This window comes from Dermacentor variabilis, chromosome 6 (genome assembly GCF_050947875.1).
Source record: "Dermacentor variabilis isolate Ectoservices chromosome 6, ASM5094787v1, whole genome shotgun sequence".
NCBI lineage: Eukaryota > Metazoa > Arthropoda > Arachnida > Ixodida > Ixodidae > Dermacentor > Dermacentor variabilis.
Genome location: NC_134573.1, coordinates 93,950,314 through 93,974,478, shown reverse-complemented (window position 1 = coordinate 93,974,478; position 24,165 = coordinate 93,950,314). Strand labels below are relative to the sequence as shown.

General features: G+C 45.1%; 1 protein-coding gene across 1 annotated transcript in view; it reads right to left on the bottom strand.

The window, feature by feature from the left end:
• The window catches only part of LOC142586219 (multidrug resistance protein mrp-7-like), a 105,619-nt gene that overhangs the window by 20,639 nt on the left and 60,815 nt on the right, over positions 1-24,165 (bottom strand). The window contains exons 18-20 of the mRNA XM_075697469.1: positions 18,238-18,570; positions 12,632-12,736; positions 5,428-5,622 (exon numbers count right to left, since the gene is read on the bottom strand). Coding sequence (XP_075553584.1) covers positions 5,428-5,622; positions 12,632-12,736; positions 18,238-18,570 — 633 coding nt within the window. The remainder of the gene's footprint in view (positions 1-5,427; positions 5,623-12,631; positions 12,737-18,237; positions 18,571-24,165) is intronic.

Genomic DNA, 24,165 nt, shown 5'->3' with positions numbered 1-24,165 from the left:
TAAGCACGTCATTCATTCATCTGCATACATCTCGCACCATTCCTTGCTCAACATACGTCTCTGTTTTGATGTCTCGCAGCGTGCATCTACATAAACTGCCGTTTGCGTTTCGGTATGGTTTGTGAACAGTGCAATGCATAAAAATTACATACCATTAAGGTTGTGACCTATGCTGTGCATAAGCAAACCTTGGAAAAGATGAAATGTCGGATTGTTGAAAATAAGACAAATTGTATATATCGCAGTTACTTTAACAGCATTTAATTGACCACTTGACAAAAACTTCACTTCACATAGATTCCAACACGTACACTGAATCTGCAGTTCTTTTTGCTTATTAATGTAGTCGTTACTCCATGGCCACATTGTAGATTTGAAAACAAAGTTAAATAAATTCGTTTGTTGCAATATAACAATATGTGTAGATCACTGCGATTGTACACCAGAACTTGATACAAACATGCACACTATAGGATGCAGACAAATGCTCAGGACAAACTCCAGAGTGTTTGCATCCTGATACTTATGAAATTGAACGGTTTCATTCCATGGCTGTCAATGAGAGGGAGAGAAAAACTTAACTGTGTTCGTGGAACAAAAACGCATTGATAAGCTTAGACATATAATCATTGCTTAACACTTTCGAAATGAATAATTATAGCTTGCTATCGACATTGAAGCAGCCTTTCGACAGCAAGAAAAGGAATCAGTTTTTCCACCTCTGAACATTGAATTGCAGAAAATGCAAGCAGGCATAAAATTCTGCCAATATAATCTGTTTAGGAATACCAAATTGGAATAAAAATTGAGACTTTCACTTGTACTTTCTCTGGCTGAGCAATCTAGTTTGAAATGATTCCCATAAGCATGTCGTAACAATGTTGATCTAAGACAGGTGAAATGCCTGACTAGCTTAAGAAATCTGGATGATTGCTATAAATTATAGTGAAAAAACTATAATATCTAATAACATTAATAATATAATAATAATATTTATCTCCACAAAACAGGCTAACCGTGAGAGGCGTGCGAGGCTGAGCAGAAAGCTGAAAAATTCTACGGCAAGTGCGCCTGCCGTGGGCCTACGATCCTGCTTTACGAATAGCGCGTATTGATATGGTCTTCTTGTTAGAAGTTCCGAGTATACTACCAGCGCGACACACGGGACAACAAAGTGGACGAGAAGCGTGTCTTTTTGAATGCTATGTTACAACGTACAGGTTTTTACAAAAGTGACGGTAACTGCTCGAAACATTTGATGCGTGGGCTTTTGCGCCTTTAGAAATATTTAGAGACGGATCCCATGTACATATTCGCAGCGCAAGCACGGCGATGGATGAACCAGGCTAGCGCTAAGGTAGAATTTCACCACACAATTCTTATTCCACGTCGTAATCACACAGATCGTTTGAGGCTTCGTTCAGGGGCACACGCGGGCGTTCGGGTTGGTGCTTCTTGTTGCGTTTGGCGTTAGAATATGGCTAGGAGCCGGCACCACATATGCGCAATCACAGGCAATATACACGCATCTTTTCCCCAGAAGCTGACGCCGAGCACAGGTAGCGCGAGGATCTTGTTGGGCTGGCACGACTTCGTGGCAGCCGAATTTCGAATGCTGCATATGCGGTGAGGGTAGCTATATGAACTTGTCGATAGGTCACCTTGTAGATTGTTGTAGCGCAGGCAGGACGAAACGGTCATAGAAGGTAGATAAGACAACAAACAGCACTGAACCGTAGAATAAAGAACCGCTGTACCACCTGCGAACAGCTGTTTACGTGCGCGATGTCGCACTGAACTAGAGAAACCGCCGTCGCTCACTCTAAGACAAATCTTAACTAACGTTATTAAATTAGTAAACGTACATATTATTTGCTTCTAATCAAGAGAAGTCAATAATATTATAGTGTAAATGTTTATTCATTACAATAAAAGAATTATGCAGCGTGTGCCACGAAACCTGGCAGTAAGCAACCCTGGGCGTCGCACCAGTCGCATTGTTGAAATCGCAATCATGTGAAATGAGCCCTTTAAAAATCGCATTGCGACGAGTGCGACAGCACCGATTTTCGTCGTTGCAGTCGCAGCATGTGAAACAGCCTTAATACGGCTTCCGCGATTCGCGTGGCTAACGCAGTAGTGGACGCCCCGGTTCCCTCCACTTTGTACGGAGCGGCGGGCAAGGAAGACAATGAGGCATCCTAGCAGCCGCCGAAGAAGAACGCCCATCCTCCCTCACCTCACTCCCCTGCCTCGCGCGCCACAGGAAAGGGCACGCATCCGGGCCGCGTTCCTCGCTCGCGTGTGCGCCACTCCTTCTCCCCCAGGAGCTGAGTCGTGCTGCCAAAGCGCTACAGAAAATAGCGCCTCTACCTCTTCACAATCCACCTCTCTCTCTTCTCCCCCTACTAGGCTCCACCCACCCTCGCAGAGTCACTATGCAGGGCGATGCTATCTTATACTCTGTTTTAACTCTCTCTGAGCTCTCTCTCCCCCAGCTCGGCGAAGCTGCGGACGCAATGAGAAACCCAGCGAGGTTCTAAAATCGTATTTCCTTTCTTTAGATCATTGTCATTATCTCCACTGTAAAAGTAACAGGCCTGCGTGTGACAGAGTCACAGGGCAAGATGGAGGAGAGGCTCCATAGGAGATGGATTTTCAGCACGACGCACTAGTGGGTCTTCACGGCGAAGTCTCTTCGCGTCGTTCTCACGAGAACGATCTCAACTGTCCGTCCGGCGTCGACGGCGAGCTGTGGCTTGCCCTGCACCTTGTCCTGCTCTCTGCACAGCGGTCTGCTGAGCCCGATGTTGCCTGGTTGCAGCCGCGCGCGTAGCTCTATTATTCGCGTCTTCAGCCGCGGTTCGTACCTTGCGAGGAGGCCCCATAACTTGTGGCAAAGAGTAAACACAGGTCTCAAGACTTAATGGTGCACATGTCACATTCCTCAACACGGGGTACCGTACGTTGCTACTGCTGATGATTACGTTGGCTCACTGGCATCCCTTTTGACATGGGGCGGTGACAAATAGTCACGTAGTCTGCTTGAATTCGCTAGGTCCAGTTACATGCAGCATACAAGTGCTATATGAAACAGCTACATGTCGGGACACCTGATGGAACATAACGGAGCTGCAGTGCAAAGTTTGGACGTATCTACGCTGCGCAGTACGCATGTCACATCGCGTGTCAAATGGCACGATGCGATGCCACTCATTATGATTATGATTTAATTGCATTTCCTTTGAAACGGGAGGGTGGCAGTCACCTAGCTTGCTTGAATTAATCCAGTATGACATGCATGTTTTCCATTACATCAATATTTATACATCTGCATAATTTTCTTTTTCTTACTCAAGATTTCTCTATCAACGTTGTACCGCTATTTTTGCAACGGTTACATGGCGTGCCACCTGGTGTAATAATACGCAACTTCATTGCAAAGCGCGCACGTACAGACGCTACGCGGCGCGCATCTCACATCGCAAGTGGCACGATGTGATGCTATTGATGATGATGAAGAAGATGATGATGATGATGGTTTATTGGCATCCCCTGCCAAACGCGGTGGTAACATAGTCAATTCGCCAGCTTGATTTAACCAGGTACACAGTATATATTTTTGTATCATTCTTCTGCATATCTCCTTAAACTTCTTTTTCTTCCCCAGACCTACTTTAACTGTTTTGTACAGCTACCTGTGCATCTGCTACATGGCGTTATACCTGGTGTAATAATATGCCCCTGCAATGCAAAATGTGCACGTAATGACGCTACGCGGCTCGCATGTCACAACGCGTGTCTGCTCGCGAGCTAGAACACGTTTGTAAGGCTTTCTTCCCCTGCATACCAGGAAGCACTGGCATGGCTCAGTAGTAGAGTACCTGACTACTACGCAGTGGACCAGGGTTCTAAACCGGCGGGAATTGGGCATTTTTTCTCATTTCCGGTGGTAGCTGTTATGGATACCGGGCACCAGTGGTGGCGGCGGATGCGGACACCATCGCCAACCGAAACAGGCTATTGGAATAACCCCATAACAGCTCACGCTGTAACAATCAACACGTAGCATTTATGTTCGTGCACTAAATTGTGCACCACACAAATGATCTTACAGTGGCAGCTTGTCGGCTTATCGCAGTATTTTGAATAGTAACTTGTAAAGCTACGGCCCTTTTATGACATCTGTATTTTATGGTAAGACAGTACAAGGGCCAAAATAATTTGTTGCTGTTACACCCGCGAAACATTTCAAAGAGTCTACTGAATATGGATTGTTCGCAACTTACATCACGGTTCGGACAAGAGATCTGGAACACTCTGTAGAATGTTTTTTTGGTAAAGCTCAGTAACACTGTTACTCCTCAGCAGCAATGACTATTGATTCAGCATCGAGATGCGTGGCCAAACGATGCTGCCGATGGACAACCGGTGCAGTGTCATAGTGGATAATCGTGCAGACGTGTTTTATAGTAAGTGCCAGTTGCATCGCCTGTGCCAATGGGGATGGTCAGTTGCAGTACATTTCTAGGGCGTAGTAATCCCTAATAAAGGTTCTAAATAGGGATAATGTGCCTCAAGCACCTCATCCATGTTTACAACCTTTATGCCTCAATGTGGTACTTCATCAGTCAGCCCCCTTCTTGATTTTTTGATGGCAAATAAGAAATTCCACAATTTCATCTGCGTCGACAGTTTGATCGCAACCTTCCTATTGAGTATGAATTCAGCCCCACATAGCCTGTTATCTTGGTAATCTTAGGTCAATTTACGCAAAAACCATTACGGTCAGTCAGTCTTATCGGGCGCCGCATTTCTGAGCGAGAGAGCAGAGGAAATCTTTGTAGCCATTGAAATTTTGTGATCTGGTATAGGAAATTGTGCACGTAAGATTATGCTCGCGAGAGCGTCATGTCTGAAATGATAATATAAGGTTCCGTTCTTTAAACTGTTTATTTTGGCAAACGCACTGATTGACTCAGTCACAATAATACAATATTGCTTCCTTAAGATCGCTTATAGTGTCCCTATGCATATACTCGCGTGCCCTCAGTGCTCACGCTCTCCCTATTTTACTCTTTCTATTCCCCTTTCTGTTACCCCCAGTGTAGAATAGCAAACCAGACGCTTGTCGGGTTGACTTCCTTCCCTTTCCTATCTTTGCTTTACCTCTCTCTCGTAGATGCAGCCATATTGTAACGTTGTTGAATTTCCAACCTGCTTGTTACACGGCGTTACATTTACCTAAGAAATCTACGAAATCGCTCATCTAAAGTCTTTCACAATGCAGGCTACGGCGAGTAACTCCTGTATAATGACCACATTTAGGAATTCACGTGTAGTTACACTGGATGGCACTTGGAAACACACGTGCACGTACCTCTGTTTTAACTTTATTTTGCACACAGTAAAACCAAAAGCCCGCACCTTCTCTCCGGCGTTTGCCTCGAAGCAGATGTCTTTTAGAGTATCTTCTATGACGCCAGGCCGGTAGGATGCACTGAAGTTCTGGAATTTCACGACACCCTCACTGGGCCACAAACCGTCGTAAGGCTTCAGGAATAGCCGTGCGTTCGGCATGTCTAGTTTACCAAAAGGGGGCACTATGTTGCACAAAGTATCCTGCGTAAAAAACAAAGATATATTTGAAGATTTGTACAAAGCGTTATACCACCCACGCCAAAAAATATTGTGGTACAAATTGTACGTCAATCGCTTATCTTAATACACAGCGTAGTAGGGCAGTCAGCTTTAGCCATTTAAGGAAGTAATTTTCTTCATAAGAAGTTACCCTTTTCTTTATCACCGAGAAAGTTAAGAGCTCTAACTTAGGTAACAACAAGTGCGTTTCATCAGGGAAATGTTTCTTATCAACAACCGCATAATTATAAAAGAAACTTTTTTTTACTGACTTGGTTTCTTTGTTAAATTGTCTTTTTTTTACAGCGCCAGCTACTAGCCCTTTTAAGTCGCATCTTTTTGCTTGCACAGTTGCATAAAAATTACCGCATAGTTTTTTTATTCAATGTAAACGTCTAGGGAAACGAGTTTGAGAAACAGCGTTCTTCGCAATATATAAACGTCTCGGACAATCTGTCCACATATGACAGGAAAAGAAGTGCCAGCGAGAAAATAAATGATTATCCAGAATCAATGCGCATTTCGAAACTACGAGAAGCGATACATTCGTGGAGCTGGTGATTAAACACCGTGAGACCGCTCATCTTCTGCACCACGTTTTGCAGTAAAGCAATTAAGTGTTTGCTCAGCTGGACGTAGACAACCCCCAGCAGGCCACCAACGTTACCCACAAACCGCGCATTTCACTGACTCTGCAACCAGCCCAGCTTTCGCCATCTCCAGGATCGGCACAGTTCACTAGTCCTCTTTCTCCGAGATTAGCCCATTTTACTCGGCAAGAAACATACCGAAAAGCAGATGCGCAAACCTCAGGGAATGAAAGCGCAGAAAGATTCCCCTTCAAACTAGACTTACGCATCGGAAGTCGTATATTTATTGCATTGAGGATATTTGCTTACTTTTAGTCGTTTAGTTGCGCAATTTTGTGGGCAACCGAGCCACGCACCAGCACATGTGTAGGTTAGCACCTATGGCTATATATATATATATATATATATATATATATATATATATATATATATATATATATATATATATATATATATATATATAAATGTAAGCCGACGAATTATATCAGTGCTTTTGTGTGTGTGAGCTACTCAGCTTGAACATTAACAGCAGCAGCACTCTGCGGGCCCGTTTATCAAGGTCCGGGAGCGTTTGCAAGGAAAAGCTTCGTTTTTATATGCCAGATAATAAAATCCCAAACTGAGCAGTGGATGGTGGGAAGGGCCACCACCCACCATGCAGCAGTGAGTCTGAGAGATTTTTACCCTCTCAGACGTTGCGTACACAATTGTGTACTACAATATACTGCATCAACAGCAAACGCACATATGAAAGTAGTGAACTTTAATATGTGTCGCACTGATCTTGAAACACTAATGATTGGAATTACGCTGGAATGTTGAATAACGGACCTGGCGTTGGGCTGCTGAGCACGAGATCACGGGATCGAATCCCGGCTGTGGCGGCCACATTCCGATGGGGGCGAAATGCGAATACACCCGTGTACTTAGATTTAGGTGCAGGTTAAAGAACCCCAGTTGGTCGAAATTTTCGGAGTTCTTCACTACGGCGTGCCTCATAATCAAAAAGTGGTTTTGGCACGTTAAACCCCACAATAAAAAGAAATATTACGTGTTGAATGTTTTAACAAAACGAGTGCGAAGGTGGAGGGTTGGGTGTTTTTTCTCGGTGTCGATATATCTAATGTAGTAGGCTCGCTTCTTTCATTGCTTTTCATAATATTATGCACCAGGCACAATTTTCAAGTGGCTGGATAAGTGCCTGTCAAGATTTTCAAAACACGAAATATTTTGTGTTCTCATCTGTGATGTTCCTGTAGTGAGCTTTGCATAGACTCCGCACTCTGTAAACTTCACACAACTCACTAAACAACTGAAATTCTTAATTTTTATGTAGCTGTACCTTGTTAGATTTTGAAGATGCAAGCAGTGCGGTGAAAGCAAGTGTTCTACAACTTGATGAAGTGGAGTCTGGAAGGGGTAACTTGTTCACTGCAAGCAAACCAAACTGTGGCATGGACGAACAGAATTCAGCGGCTTGTCATTAGCAATATTTGTGCTTTAGAAGGCGCCCTCCACCACGTCATGGACGAAGGCTCGCTGTAAATTTTCAAAGATCGCTGTTGACGAGGTAAAGTCGGGGGTGCCAGGTGGTGAGAAGATTAGGCTTTTAATAATTGTCTCAGCGGCAACACGAGACCCGGAACGGAAATGTACTATCCATGCCTAAAAAATAAATTATGGAGTTTTACGCGCCAAAACCAACATACGATTGCTTTTGCCGAAACCAATGCGCATTACAAGGTATGCCGTAGTCGGCGGGTCTCCGGATTAGTTTTGACTGCTGGGGGCTCTTCAACGTGAACCGAATCCACGGTGCACGGGCGCTATTGAATTTCGACCCCATCGACAGGCGGCCGACCTGGCTTAGTTTTGATCCGGTAATTGAGCTATGAGATTGCGGGAAGCGGTGCGAAGAGGTAGCGCCGTAGGCATGCATTATTTAGGATGGCCAGCCGTGGGGTCTCGGGAACGGCCGCTCAGATCGAGCGCGCTAGCCTGTTAGATTTTTGCGCTACATGACAGTGAACCGTCTCCATCTTTACCGGCTCTGGAAGCGATAGCCGCGCGGCTACATCATTGGATTATTTTTATGGATATGAGCAGAGCCATACGAAAGTGAGTACTGTCATGTTCTGTGCAGGTGCGTCCACACTCTTCCAAGGAAAAAAAACGCGTGCCAAGAAAAAACGTGAGTGGCAACATTTTCCTGCCGCAGCACGAATGGGCCAGCGAGCTACTTCTTGCGCCATCCCGCTCGCCGCTAATGGTGGAGACCAGTGATGACTAGCCGATTCATTGGCTTGACCAAACACCTCGGGGAACTACTCCCTACACACCCCTCTACCACCCCCACCACGCTTTGCACCCCTCTCAGGCACAGTGATTGCTGCTGAGATCGAATTGCTTGCTTGTCACGGTGCTGAAGACAGCCGCAAGTGGCGGCATGCCAGTGTTGGTGCGTTCTGTGCCCTGCGGCTTGCCACAGGCGCTTTCGGGCCAGACGTGCATGTTCCTTATGAGCTGCGACACGAGAACCGTGACCGGAACGACGCTCTCGAGCAAAATAAAGGAGTGAAGGCCGTTTCAGCGTTTCGCCATTCCAGCAACTGGCATACTCCCATTCTTTTTTACCGTCTGCTTTCTTCGCGGAGCGGTAATGCACGGGCCCACTTAGGAAGCTGCGGATGTCAATAGCCCTTAGCGCAGCTTGCAACGTAATGACGCACGGCTGCCGGCGCTTCGTAACTACCCGAATTTTTTTTCGAAGACAAAGGGTTTCTTAGCGAGTTACCCGTGCTATTCCGCATAAGGTGTGTTTTAAGCCTCTGTCGTGGGCCGATCCAGAAGATAGCGCAACCAAGAAAAGGCCGTAGGATCACTTGTCGCCGTGAAGTTCCGGATATACATGCGTATATATGTGTGCAAATAAAAAATCACCGCCAAAGCACTCCTTACAGATTGCTAACCGAAGCTGAAACGCGTGGGCCCGGTATTTATCACTGGGCTAATCCGGACAGTTCATTAAACAACGGCTTCGTAGGCTGCCGGATCTTCGGTACGCAGTTGCTGCTTGCGCTCGGCTACACGAGCCTGTTCTCGTGTGTTCTTGCTGGTTCTGCTCGTGGCGTTGCTAATCGAAAGCTGCCTGTTCCTCAGGAGTATGTATGACGCATGGCCTTCCCCTTTGAAGCGGGAGAGAAACTGCTGCGCGCGGTCAGCTGCGACGGAGAGCAATGACGTCACTACTGGCGTAGCTATTCGCGCGCCTCTTCGCTCTTTTTTGTTCGCGCATGCGCATGGAGTCGCACCGGATGATTTTTCGGCGTGCAGGCGACAGACAGACGCACGGACAAATCGGCTAGGCATATACAGCTTCGCTGTAATAAACATGTCCGCCGGTTAGATTCTATCATGGTACAGCCAACATAGAAGCAGATGACTGTAACAATTACAACACAAAGACATGCCTCAAGAAGCAGAGTGGAACATGCTTACGAGTTTACCGCATGTACACAGCTCGTGTGGGCGATTTGCTCCTTTACTGAACGCCAACGGTTTCCCACCGGTCTCACTTCCTTGCAGCGTCCATGTGCGACGCACGCAACATCACTGCTGGTGGTCTTCATCATGCCAACGTTGTCAGACGCTTCGTAGCTGACAGGGCGTCCAGCAGTAAAAGCCTTAAGTGCGGCGTCGCGCCATAATGTCGCAACGGCGAATATTTTGAACATAGGTTGAGGAGTCCAAACACAACCATGCACCTTGCTACTGCAGCCAACGGTACGTCCTTCGTATAATATATAAATATATGAAATTGTCCGATGACCTAATTGGAAACCTGTAGTGTAACCCTGTAGTGTAGTGTAACCTGTAGTGTAGAAACCCTGTAGTGTAACCATTACGCCATGGACGATTTTCCCACACAACTGTGTGCCTCATAATCGCACCTCAGTTTTTACATGTCAAAACGCGCAAATTATTAATATATTTGACATGTAATCATGAAACTAAATGTGGCCTGATCTCGAAAATAGTTCAGTCTAACAGTGTGAGCCAATCCCTAAGATAGTTTAGACTAAAGATCCGTGCAGATCCCGAAGTTAGTGCAGTAATACATTCGGGCTCCCGACGCTCCTCTTCCTTCGCGCGAAGGGTGGCGCGATATCGTGCTGCGCGCAGTTACTTCGCCCTTACCTCAACCCCAACACACTCAGGAAGACTGAAGCATCGACTTCCACTGGAGGTGGAATCACCTTCCAGCTTTTCATTTTTTTCTTTATTCTGTGTTGGTCCGGCAGCTGCACAGTGGTTCGACGCTTTATTTCAGCCAAAAATTGCAGACGACAGAAGTTTCGCTTTTCTAGCATTCCTGGAAGGGCGAAACACTCTCCACTTTTTTTTTGTTGCGATAGCAAGTATACGGACACTACAGGTGCATTTATGCCGTCGCTGTCGGTGTAGCGATTGCCGTGATGTTCCGTATAAACTCCAAGGGCGATAACATCGCCTCCGCTCGCCCTACCTGTATGCTTGACTGAGAGCGTGTGAGGGGAGCCGAAGATCGCGGCTCCCTCTCGCCCGCGCGTAAGGGAGGAAAGCGTGGAGCAAGCGCGCCATCTTCTGTGACGAGGGATTTACCCAACGTTGCGAGGAACCGGGGGGAGGGGAGGAAGGGAGGGCAGCGTTCTACTTTGGCTGCAACTGCGCATGTTGTGGCTGCGCGCAGTCGCGCGGCCGTATCTTCAGGGCGTCGGCGGCTCGAAGCTTTATGCGTGCTGTGTGTTCCCGCGCTCAGCTTGGGTTGAAGCGCCAGAGAGCACGCAGGTCACTTCGCTCGCTGCTACTGCCACGTTCCTCACGCCAGCGTTTTGACAGTGAGTGTCCGCAATAATCGAGAGTTCGCTGTGCGCTCTGGCACCATGCTTCATAATTTACTTAGCAAGCGAATGTTTGCAAGTTGATACATGCTACAAAAATATCATCCTTACTTCGTATGGGTGTCTAATAGTTTGCTATCGCAATGAATACTTCGCCTTTCGGGCGATACTATGACTTTTTTTTTGCTACAGCGCTGCTCAAGCCACTGCTTCCGCATTATAGCTCATACTAAACGTTACAGTACGTTCACATTTGATAGCTTTATTTTTACTGTTCATCTTCGCCTGTCTTCAATGAACGATAAAGAATGGTGGAACCTTTTGTACAGCGAAGCTATCAGTGGCTAGGATCCCGGGATTCGTTTGTGGCGTAACGTCGACAGAAAACTGTCTTCATAAATTGTTCATACGCCCAAAATGCAATGGCTCACACCACCGTAAGGCAGAGGTTACAACCACTCAGCAAACTGGAGGGAGCAGAGAATACATCCTTTGGAGTCGCGCATACAGTATAAAAAACAGCATACGTTTCAACAAAGAATGAACTCAAAATAAGCGGCGAACCATGCACATAACTGATGATAAAGCTCTCCTGCACCTACGTGCAATGCGAAGCACGTAGCGCTGCCCGCATAAGCCTCCCGGTAAACATTGCTGTTGTGCAAGCTGCCGCAGCGACGTCAGCTTGACTGTAGCATACGAAGCAGAAAGTGACATAACTGCACTTTCATACGTTAAAGAAGAACCTGCCTTGCAGCTGATTTCTGTTGCGACAATGCTGTAGGAAAGCCACGTGTAGTGAGGACTCCCGAAGAGCACTGCGCATACGATTCGCGGCAGATTTCTCTTCTCTGTCTGGTCCACTCTTGGTATACGCGCACGAAGTAGCGGCTCAAGCCACGTCGCAGGCTGTCGATACGTTTTAGGCTAACAATTAGGCAAAGTGCTGGTGAATGTCGCCACTTGAATAATTTCAACCTACGCCGCAATGAGTTATCGTTCTTGTTGTCGTTTTACAGCTTCGATTATCAACCACTGCTACTAAGCATTAATTTATCATTTGTAATCAATTGTGGTCATTACAAGCCGTCCTTAGACATATTGGTCATATCATAGTCATTAGTAGTCATTACAAGTCATCAGTTACCATTATTGTTGGTTAGTAGTCATTATTAACTTCTACTAATCTCTATTATAATGTTATCGTTCACTAATTGTGACAATCAATCTATTTTCACTCTTTTTACTGTCTTTAGCCTGTCTTCGCATGGCGTGATGACGCTTCGGCGGACACTCCGACGCTCAGGTTTGCTGGCACAAACTTCACCATGAGCCTAGAAAGGCTTTCGCGTGGATTGGAAACCATTTTTGTTTCATTTAGTGTTTATATACTGATATTTAATCAACAAAATAGACGCAATTAGGATTTGCAATATTTTCCCTATTTATAAAGCAAGATATGTTAGGAGTTTTGAAAAGGGATTTGGACAGTCCCAGAGAATGCATGCAGGGTTGTCTTACCTCTTCAATAGGCAATTCCGTGTATTCCAGTGCACGCTCCAGCGCCACAAAACCCAGAACAGCCCAAAATAGGACCATGAAGACACCCGTCATGGCAAATGGTACCTTTATGCAAAAAGAAGGTTTTAAATTTGACAAACCTGCGTGCATTTCAGTTAGTTTATTAGTGAAGTGCCTTACAAAAATATATGCACTGGTGAAAGATTCTTGTTCACCCATGAACGTTTTTAGTAATGCAGCAGAAATGAATAAAGTATTCAAGAGCTGCTGCGCATTTTTAGGACCTATTATAGCTTAGGATACTGAAAAAAGTCTATTTAATTGGAGCGTTGAACTAAATGGAGCATAAGATACCCACTTAAGGCTATTAAAACTGTGAGGTGTCACGCCAAAACCCCGATATGATTATGAGGCACGTCGTAATGGGGAGCTCCGGTTTAGCTTTGGCCACGTGGTTTTCCTTAACGTGCACTAAAAGCCCAGTAAACGGGCGTTTCTGCATTTCGTCCCCATCAAAATACGACCGCTGTCACCAGAATTCGATCCGGCGACCTCGTGCTTATTGTTAGTAGCACAGTGCCGTAGCCCCTAAGCAACCACGACTGAAAAAAATATTCTAAAAAATTAGAGGGTCTGTTAGGATCTATCCTAACAGGCGAACGGCGAAAGCCATTTCAGTCATTATTAGTAATTACTGGTAATTACTAAGCATATGTAGTAATTTGTAATGAATCGTAGTCGTTACAAGTTGCAGTTAGACATATTGGTCATTTCGTAGTCATGACTAGTCATTGCAAGTCATTTCAGTCATTATTAGTCATCGCTACTCACTACTAAGCATTTTTAGTGACTTGTAATCAATTGGGGTCATTACAAGCCGTCGTTAGACATAATGGTCATATCTTGGTCAGCAGTACTAATTACAAGTTATTCCAGTCATTATTAGTCATGACTGGTCACTACTAAGCATTGTAGTCATTTGTAAGCAATTGTGGTCGTTAGAATTCGTCTTAGACATGCTGATCATTTCGTAGTCATTACCAGTCATTACAAGTCATTTCAGTCATTATTAGTCCTCAACACTCACTACTAAGCATTTATTTATCATTTGTAATCAATTGTGGTCATTACAAGCCGTCCTTAGACATATTTGTCATTTTAATAGTCATTAGTAGTCATTACAAGTCATTAGTTTCCATTATTGTTGATTACTGGTCATTATTACCTTCTACTAATCTCTATTATAATGTTATCGTTCACTAAGTGTCACAATCAATCTATTTTCATTGTTTTTTCTGTCTTTAATCTGTCTTCGTATGGCTTGATGACGCTTCGGCGGCCACTCCGACGCTCAGGTCTGCTGACGCAAACTTCACCATGAGCCTAGAAAGGATTTCGCCTTAATAAACGTTGTATTAGTCAAGATAATTTACAAAGGGGCCGCTTGTATATTCATAATTATTTGAGTTCACTTAGAAATTTATATTGTAGCAGATTGATATAAATTTGCTGCCTTAAAATTAGGCTACTAACGAAGCACTGGTCATGTTCACTGGTAAAGAACTCACGCGCCATGTAAACAGGATCAATTAAATAACCGATATTAGAAAAAAAGAATGCGGTGCTGTGAATTCCTAAGCTTTTGTGCATTCTAGAAATAGCATTTGACGAGATGTTATGAAAGCCTTCTGTTTTCGGGGATGCAAGAAAAATAGATAAGCATCAGTAAACATGTCTTTAATAGAGTATTCACGTAACGTGTTGCACTTATGAAAGTGATGGTGAAGAAACTACATTTGCGAACCGTCGTTGCCTTCTGATGTCGCACGCAGCCGTTTAGCCATCGTGTCGCCGCAACAAGGAAACCGATTCCGTAATGTGCAAAGTAACCAGATACGTGATACTATGCATTAAAACGGAGAAGGGAAGCAATAAAAGAAAGTGAAATGAAAAAAGACGCTTGAAACAGCATCCTACGAGACCACGTTGAATCACTTTAATTATGCAGTACCGAAGAAAGGTGCGTGATTGATTGAATACGCGGGCTCTTAATTTGCACAGCCTTTCTAACCTGCGGCACCTTTGCATTATATCAGAAGCGTATCACATTTTGAAACTTTGCTCCTGGGGAAAGACTGGAGCTGCCGTTGGCGTGACGGGGCATTAGAAATCATGCAGACACAGCTAGACGAGAAAAAGAATAAAACGGGGCAATGGAGGGCAAAACTGTGCTTCGTTGAGTCAGCTCTTCGTTGCCCGAATTTTCTGTCTAGTTTTCCGGTATGAAGATGTGCCAATGTTATAGAATAGGGAAGCTTTCAAAATATACCATATGTTGTGTATTTTGATAGATTCAGCACGCTTTTTTTTAAAAATAATCGCAGGCGAAAGAGCAATTTAGCCAGTTCAAGGGGATTGTCTGAAGATGCGGATACTATTTGAATGATAAATCACACTGTACACATAGCTAATTAAAATATCCGCGAGTTGCCTTTCAATGAGTAACTATGGTACGTTCGGAAATAATTACAATGCGCAGCATTGAGCTAAAATTTGCTCACCAGAAATCGGAAGGCCAGTGCCACTTAGGCCATATTGATCTTTAAGATGTTTTAAGATGTACTTTCTTTATCTCTACTTTGTTATCACTTCCCCCCTCCCCTCTCTCGCCAGTGTAATATAGCAAACCGTATTTTCCCATCTCGTTAACCACCATGCCTTTCCCTTTTCCTCTCTCTCTCTCTCTCTCTCTCTCTAAGATGTGGCATAAAATTAAAGGCGTTCCGGTTAGCCGTCTTAAGAAATCCCCATAACGGTGTGGAATAGTACAGGAGAGTCAATAGATGTTTCAGCAGTATTGAGGGAACGAAAATATCGAAAATGATACTATGCATGTACGACTTCAACAGTTCCCGGTTTGAATTTTGTAATTTCCACAAGTGAATAACAGAAGAAAGATTATCAGGGAATCTTTTTATTTAGCAAAATAGAAATTTCAATTCTTTGTAAAAGTATTGTCTACCTCTTCTAGTATTCTACCAGTAAAAGCCAGACTGCGTTATCTTCCACAGGCTATGTTAAAGAAAGGCCATTCAAAACAAAATAAAGAAAGAAACAGCTGGTACTGATTGCAGGGAAACAAACATCACATACTGATGTAAGTAGAAACGCGCAGTCACTTGCCTAAGGCAGTATGATTGCCGTATTGAGTCGTCGTTGACTTTGGTTGTACAGACACTATACAACACTAACATTCTTCACATTTTACTCTCTCAACTATTGCTGCTTTTGCACAAGAAGCCAATTTGGTGGACATACTCACAAAGTGACAATGCGTTGTATTTTGTAGAGACAGTGTCTGCAAATTATTGTTTACTTTTGGTTTGCCCAGGGCCATTATTATGGCAATGAACAACTTCCATAACTATCAGGGCACTTACAGAAACGCCCAAATGGGTGCCTGCGCGGTGTTTCAATTGGACGCCTGCAATGAAACTACACATAGCGAACCGTGTTATTTCTCATACTTCGTTAACGAGCCGCTTCTAATGCATTGTGCCAACGTATGTACTCGGGCCCAGTTGTGGTGTATGATAATAATATATACATTAGGAGTACTGACTGCTGGGCAGAGTTGGTATTCCATACTGACGAACAACAGCGCGTGAAAAAGAGACGAGAAGGCAGTTGTGGTTGTATTGGAAGGTGTTGTGCTAACAAAGATGCACTATGCTGCCAATTATTTTGTTTTTGCTGGGGCGAATGGTTGAGTACGTGCTACAGTGAATGTGGTGAGCCTATTTAAGGAGAATGTTCGTGGTGTGAACTTCAAGTTTAAAGTACCTAAGTAGGGTTGCATCGAGTTTTTGGATCTACATATCCGGATTTGTTGTGATCGCACTTGTTGGTTGTATTCGCCGAGGTCTGTGAAGCCTACTGTGGATTTGCGCTCTGGTCACTCGAAGTTAGTGAAGAACGGTATCTGCACATCTTGTTTGGAATCTGCTTTGCGCGAGTGATGCCCACATCGAATGACTGAAGCCTTTTCTGGTGAACTAAAAAACCTAAGCAGTCAAATTATCCAATGAGTTCTTTGGCTTCCCTCAGTGAACGATTATTAAAAAGTGAAAATTGAGAGCAAAGGGTGCCATGACAAGACAGGTTAACGCTAAAGAAAAGCCAGTCGCTAGTATTCCGCATCTGCGCGTCTTTTCTCACTGCATGAAGAAGTTGGGAAGCCGATATAGCATAAACGTTGTCCTTTCGACAAGAAATAAGTTGTGCCGCGTCTCCACAGCACTAGAAAGGAAGTCTGAAGGCGATAGCCAAAACTGGAGTGATTGTGCTGTTACAAACCCTGATGCATGCACTACATCACCCTGATGGGATGTAGTGCATCACAGGCTCTTCTTCTGCTGGAGGTAGAATATCGTTCAAATCAGATGGTGTTTGAATAACCTATTAATGGACCACAGAGCTCCACTAAAAACGCAGCCGCCATATAATTTGTGCCTACATTGCAGACAATGCAAGTGTAAACCGTTGATACAATAAACTAAGGTATTGTCCCGACGCAGACTTAAGACCAACTACAAATGGAAGCTATGACACACACTGGCGCCAGTGTGTGTCGTATCTTCCTTTTGTGGTTCGTCTTAGGTGTTTGCGCTGTAAGTTTAAATTCAGAACTAAGGTATTCTCACGGCACAAAGATAGGATTGCGTGGGAGATTGCTCAAGCATTCTTTATTGACAAATCCGGTGAGATGTGCGCTTCGAAGTCATCTGTGATGCTGGATAAGCAATAAATGGATTATTTAGCCACTAATCTTTAAGATTTTACACGTGTTGTGCCAACGTGTAAATTTGTGTTTCTGTCAATAAATTGCAGTTGCAGTAGCAGCACCTGTATCGTATTTGTTTATCGTTCCTTGTCTTCCATGCGCTATTTCTCGTCATTATATCTTGCACCATGTGTCAGATACAGGTGGGAACATTAAAAGTCTTGACACGGCGAAAAGAAGGTGCTTCTTCTTGCTTGAGCACACGTTCTGAATACACGCCAGAGGATCAAATTACAAGCGCCTGCGCCAAAAAATTCAGGAAACTGTTTATCGTCACGAGACAGCTGTATACACATTTTCGGTAACTATACTAGAAGAGTAAAAGCAGGCCTGCTTGTAACCCATTAAAACACATTTGTACTGCATCCAGATCACGTCGTTTATGTGGCCGAATTTAGTCTCATGATACGAAAAAAGAGAAAATGTGCTTTTTTAACAGCCACAAACGGAGCAGCCGCAGCCCAGTACCGATTGTTATTTCGCAGCAATGACGATGCCGAGATCTGAATAATGACTGAGCGGCCTTTCATGAATTGTAAACATGATCGCAATAGCCTGGGATGTTGGAATACCTGTCAAACTTTACGGCAATGTTATGCCTAAAATAAATATTTTTCAAACAGAATGGGGTTTCTAAGTTATCGTATTTTTCGAATTCTCAAAGCACTAACGAGCTTCAGAAAGACTGGGGAAAAAGTTATTACTGAAACGGCAGTTGAGGCTATCGCCCTTGCTTTTGAGGAATCACACTTGTAGAACCTACCGTCAAAGCCGATAGAAGCGACAGGCCAACCGTGGCTGCAGATTGTGGGTCCCCTTGATTCGGCGCCACAACGACGATCACAGCGAGGAAAATAACAAGCACGCCAAAAAAGGTCACGATGAGGCGGGTGAAGGAGTATGACAAAATGAAGGCATTGAAGGCTTCTGTGTAGTCATTGATGAGTCGCCTGAAACGGGCGCAAAATTTCTCCATTACCCGGTAGCAGCGAATCATCCCCACAGAATCCAGAGTCTCCGTAAGGAGCTGCAGGAGCCTAGACAGTCTTGTACTCTCGTATTGCCTGCCAATAATCGTTGCTGTGATGACGTGGCGCTGGAAATGCGAGAAAAGCAGAGCATGCTATTTTACTTTTGAATTGATAAAAGAGACTGATAGCTCAGTGGCAAACTCAAGTATTCCTTTCTATAAATATTTGTTGTGGTTCATTCGTCCTTAATTTGAATTCAGACTGTGGAACAAAGTGAGATTTATTTAACCGCTATTTGAGTATTTTTTGATCTTGTATACCTAATTATTACATTTACAGTTACTGTACATGACCGAAGATTTCTTCATTGATTTTTGAGTACTTCGTTTCTGTTTTTTCACTTTACCTTTTCAATACTGTATGTGTGCGATTCCATTTACAATGTGGGCCTGAATTCACTGTCCATGTTTGCATTAGTCCATGTTTGCAGACTCTCTGTGCCATTTTCTGTTTATTTTCTTTGCTTCTTTGAACGCATTGTATACACGAATAATATATTTACAATTTCAATATATTAAATTGCATCGGACATGTGCACTTTGTGTGCTTGCAAGGTTGGGCGGAGTAAGAGCCCTCATCTGGCTTCGTGTCTTTAGCTCATACTATATTTTCTTTCATGTTCAAAAGAAAGAATAAACTTCACGAAACAATATAAAATTTTTATTACCATAACATAAAACTCAATAACCAATACAAATGATTGTATATGTTAAGGTCTAATTGGTTTCATTTAGTTGTTTGTTAACCGACACACTGTCCAAACTTCAAAGCATGAATTGAAAAAAAGTATTGCACTTTTGTGACACTAGCTTTCTTGTTCTTCATTGGTAATCTTAAAATATATGGTATTGACTTTTGCGTGAATTCATATTGATATTCCTTACAGGAGTAATTTTCACTCTCTCGATGACTGCAGTTTTCTGTGTGTATTACAGTAAAATGCTGCGATGCGTTTGAAACACATTGTAGATGTAAATATACATATCCATGCTGCGCGGAGCATAGCAGAAACGCGGCACTACACGACTCATGCAAGCAGCCACTGCACGTGCCATGCTCAGGGTGCCACGATTAGTCCTGTGAGCAGCTGCATCGTTTAAAAAAAGGCTATTCATTTGCTGACGTGAAATCTGTTTAGCTACATTTACGTGGGTGGTGCAACTGCACATAAATGTAAATTGATGATAGCAAAAAAAAACAAAAAAAGGAAAGTCTATTTCGCTCACGAGAAATTTTTCACTTGACCCTACAGGTAACACTTCCATTGAGAACAAAAAAAAACTCTTTTGCCTAAAGAAGAAATGTTTTTCAATCAGAATAATTTTCTGTCTCGGTTCAAACGAACTGTCCAAAAAACGTACTTTTTAGTTTTTCTCAAGATAAAGTAGTCTTACTAGCTGTTTCAATGGAATTGTATAAAAATTGGAGGACGCTTAAGCTTCGCCTTCAAGAGTGGAACGCGACAGCGTTCCCGTCGACCCGCCAAGGGGTGTAAGACAATGGGCTACGGCGCAGCGACTACGCGCCCCGCATCGGACGCGGTGAGCGTCGAGCAACGCAGCGTTCGGCGCGATAACGAAATGTGCGCCTGAGCAAGCGACGCACGCCTGAGCCTTAAAAACAGCTCGTTTCTAAGACAACACCGCGTTCACTAGAGGTGCTTTTGTACCGCTTTGAAGCATCGAACTGGTGGCTCAGTGGTAACGTCTCCGTCTCACACTCCGGAGACCCTGGTTTGATTCCCACCGAGCCCATCTTGGAAGTTGCTTTTTATTTATGAAGTGCCTGCCGTGATTTATCGCTCACGGCCAACGCCGCGGACGCCGACACCGACGACACCGGATTTTCTGCGACACGAGCTCCTTAACGCTATCGCGTTAAAACGAAGTCAATTAGAAGTTTATAGTGTCTGTTCAATAGGAGGCATTTAGACATCCTCGTGACTGCAATTCCTAAACACTGAAACTCAATTGCACTTATCGTATCAATGCGAATAGCATTTTTTGCCCACTTCCGCCTTTTTCTATCTATCTATCTATCTATCTATCTATCTATCTATCTATCTATCTATCTATCTATCTATCTATCTATCTATCTATCTATCTATCTATCTATCTATCTATCTATCTATCTATCTATCTATCTATCTATCTATCTATCTATGGATGCAACCATCCTCTTACGCCGACGCAGCCCAAGTTGTCGGCCTGCTTGAGCCATTAGGTATGTGCCCCGGGACCTGATACCGTCGTAGTCCTTCCATTATCGTCATCTAGCTTCGTAATATTGTCGGGAACCAAGGAGTCGCAGAGGAGCGCAGCGCCAGAACAAAAGGACCACCGTAGCAGGCTTCTAGAACACAACTGTCCGTGCCGTGCTTGCGCATCGAGCACGTACAGCCCATCTTTTTTTTCCGCTACTTTTGCAGCCGGCAGCAAGGCGCCGGCTCAGCGCGCTGACCTTAGTCCCCGCAATGCGGCGTCGGTGGGCACTACAGCGCTCCTCGCCAAGAGGGAGCAGTGAAATGCAAGCGTCGACGAGGCGGGGATAGGGCTATCTTGGTGGTATGCATATGAGTGAATACGTTGGTGACATCTGTGGGGAATTGTGTGGGAGGCGTCTTCGAGGTAGGCCGGTTTGAAGTGGTCTAACGAGAAAACCTTTTCCCGGCCATTTAATAGCATGGCGACCGACTTCAGCGTCTTCTGGAGGACATGATCGTAAGAGGGTGCAAACAATACCTCTACAGCGTTTCGCCTGAGAAAACGTGTGCTGAAGACGCAAACTCCGGATGTAGAAAGATGCTATGGTCTGGTGATCGAGTCGGGACAGGGCACACTTGCTCAGTGCCATGCTGTAGGCGTTAGAAGTACTGCAACGGCTGGGGCAAAGGGGCCGAAGGAACAAAGAATTCTACAGCAAGCCGCGGGGTTCAACGATGACGAGTTCGGCCGCTGAACCGTCAAGCTCACGACGACAAAGAAGAAGGACGGTGCGTGGGCCAAGAAGCACCATACGAAGGTGGTCGATCCAGTGTTCTCGATACAGGCACGCAGTGAGGGCAGCCTTGAGCTCGCAATGGAACCGCTGAACCTTGCAATTGGCACAGTGACGGTATGCCGTAATAAAGCAGTGCCTTGTGACAAGCAGTCAGTTGAGGGAAGTAAAGAAAGTACATAAAAAGTGCCGGCCGCCATACGTTTTAGCCATGCTGGGGCATCCGAAACGGGCAATTCATGCTGAAACGAAAACTTTGCCACCGTTTCCGTAGTGATTTCCAGAATGGGCATGGCTTCGGGCCAATGACTGAAGTGGTAAATCATTGTCAGAATGTACCGGCAGGCGTGAAGGGGAAGAAATCGTGCAACCAAATCGAGTTGCACGTGTTCAAAGCGGCAGCCAGGTGACAAGAAAATCTGTGTGGTAGACTTGGTGTGGCGGGTAACTTTGACGGCCTGTCAAAGCAAGGCACGAGGGGGCCAACTAGCGAACATCGGTGTTAATACTCGGAAAGACGTACCGCAGTGTACTGAGGCACTGCGTGGCTCGGATGCTGGGACGACAGATTTCGTGAAGTGGCTGGATAACCGCTTCATGACAGTTTGCCGAAATGAAGAGACGAGATGCAGCCGCTGACACATCGTACCAGAGTAAGCCAGGCACAAACGGACGAAGAAAAAGCTGCAGACGGAGGGAACGGGAGTGATCACGTAGCGGTTGCAACTCAGGCTCTTCCATCTATGCCCGACCTACGGTTTCCCAATCCGCAGCAGATGTAAAAGTGCCTAGGCAAATAATGCGTGAGAGCGCGTCAGCTGCCTTGTTGTCGGTGCTTTTGATGTGCCGAATATCCGTTGGGAACCCTGGTATACAGGCCATTTGTCGAAGTTCATGTGCGACATACTTGGAAGAGTTTGTACGGAAAACGTCTACTAAAGTGTTGTGATCGGTTAGAACATAAAACGGCTGGCCTTCCAAGAAGTGTCGGAGGTGTTGTATGGTGGAGTACTTAGCGCGAACAACTCGCGTGCAAAAGCATTGTAGTGAGCCTCGACAGGCTGTAGCTTCCGAGAGAAGAAAGTAATTAAGGAATGAATTTTCTTTTGGAGAACGGCGCCGATGACCACTCTTGAAGCATTCACCATGGTGCGAGTGGGCACGTTAATCCGTGGGAGGATGAAAAGTACTGAGTCGGTTACGGCTTGCTTAGCAGCCCTAAAAGCAGCTTGAGCTTCGGGAGAGCAAGAAATTGCGTATGACGCGCTCTTAGTTGTGTAAAGGTCACTTTGTCGCTGCAGAAGCTTGGCATAGAGCGGAATACATTGGCGTGAGAAATTCACTAAGCCCAGGCATTCAGATGGACTAGGGTAGTGGGTGCAGGGAAGCCTTCTGCTGCCTGGACGTGAGAGGGCTATGGACGAATTCCCAGCGCCGAGATATATGGCACAGGAACTCAAGTTCGGAAAACGTGAAGACGCATTTCTGGGGGTTGATAACTAGGCCAAATTGTTGAAGGAATTGAAAGAGTTCCGAGTGGTGACGCCCACGAGCTTGTGTAGTTAAATTTCCGGACTATACATCTCTTCAATGTAGGCAAATATAGCAGGGAGGCCACGCATTACCTTGGTAGGAATCTTTGGAGCGTTGGAGGTGGGTTGCGTAGCACAAAAGGTATGCGCTCATACTCAAATAGGCCGAAAGGTGTAGTAATGGCCGTTTTCTAGATATTGGTAGGCTCAAAGGAGATTTGGTGATAAGCATTGACAAGGTCCACTTTGCTAAAGATGTTGCATCATTCTGAGTGGCTGCGAAATCTTGGGTATGTAAGTACAGGTGCCTTAAAAGTGCGGTCACTTTTGAGAATACCACTATGCGGACCTCAGCACCTGTGTGTACAAGGTAGCGCACGCTGGGAATGCGATCCGTGACTAAGAAAAAGGCGACCGGGTTGTAAGGCGAGGTCACATACCGCCATCTATGATCTCGTGGTTCGTATGTTGACAAGGTTCATGAAGACTTGGACTGGCGGGCACGGTGCTTGAAAGTGAGGTGATACCAGCAAACAGGCAAGCTTCGAGGACTGCGCGAGTTAAGACAGCTTGGGGAAGACGAATGGCGGCTAAGATTTGAGGTGGAGTCGCGCTGATCAAGAGAGGATGTCCTCAGGTGGTCGATAGGAATGGTGAGTGAGTGAATCAGGGACATTAAGCGGTACATGACTGAGGACTCTGGTGTTGAAGAGAGGGCGGTGACCAAAGAAGTCGTGTCCTGGAAACGATCAGTGAGCTGGGAGAGGCGCTCGAGGGTCTAGACCATTGGAGCAGCGAAGACAAGCTGAATGGACTACGGCAAGCGCTACAGGAAGGTCTCCCTCAACAGCGCACCGTTCGAGTTGAGCTTGCTTGTGCCCATGAGCTGCCACATGCTGTTGAGCAGCTCGGAGGGGCAGTGTTCTGAAAGCTTCTCGGATGTGAGCAGGCGCTGGAGGCGCGTGCTCGCAGATGCCGGGTGCGATCTAGAATGCTCTGCTTAAGTTGCTGGTACGGCGCATCGCCCAGCAGCGCAGCGATGATGTCCGCCACCTTCTGGACCACCTCAGGAGAGAAATTGCAAAGTAAATGGCGAAACTGAGAAGTCTCTGAGATGATGTTGTGCCGATC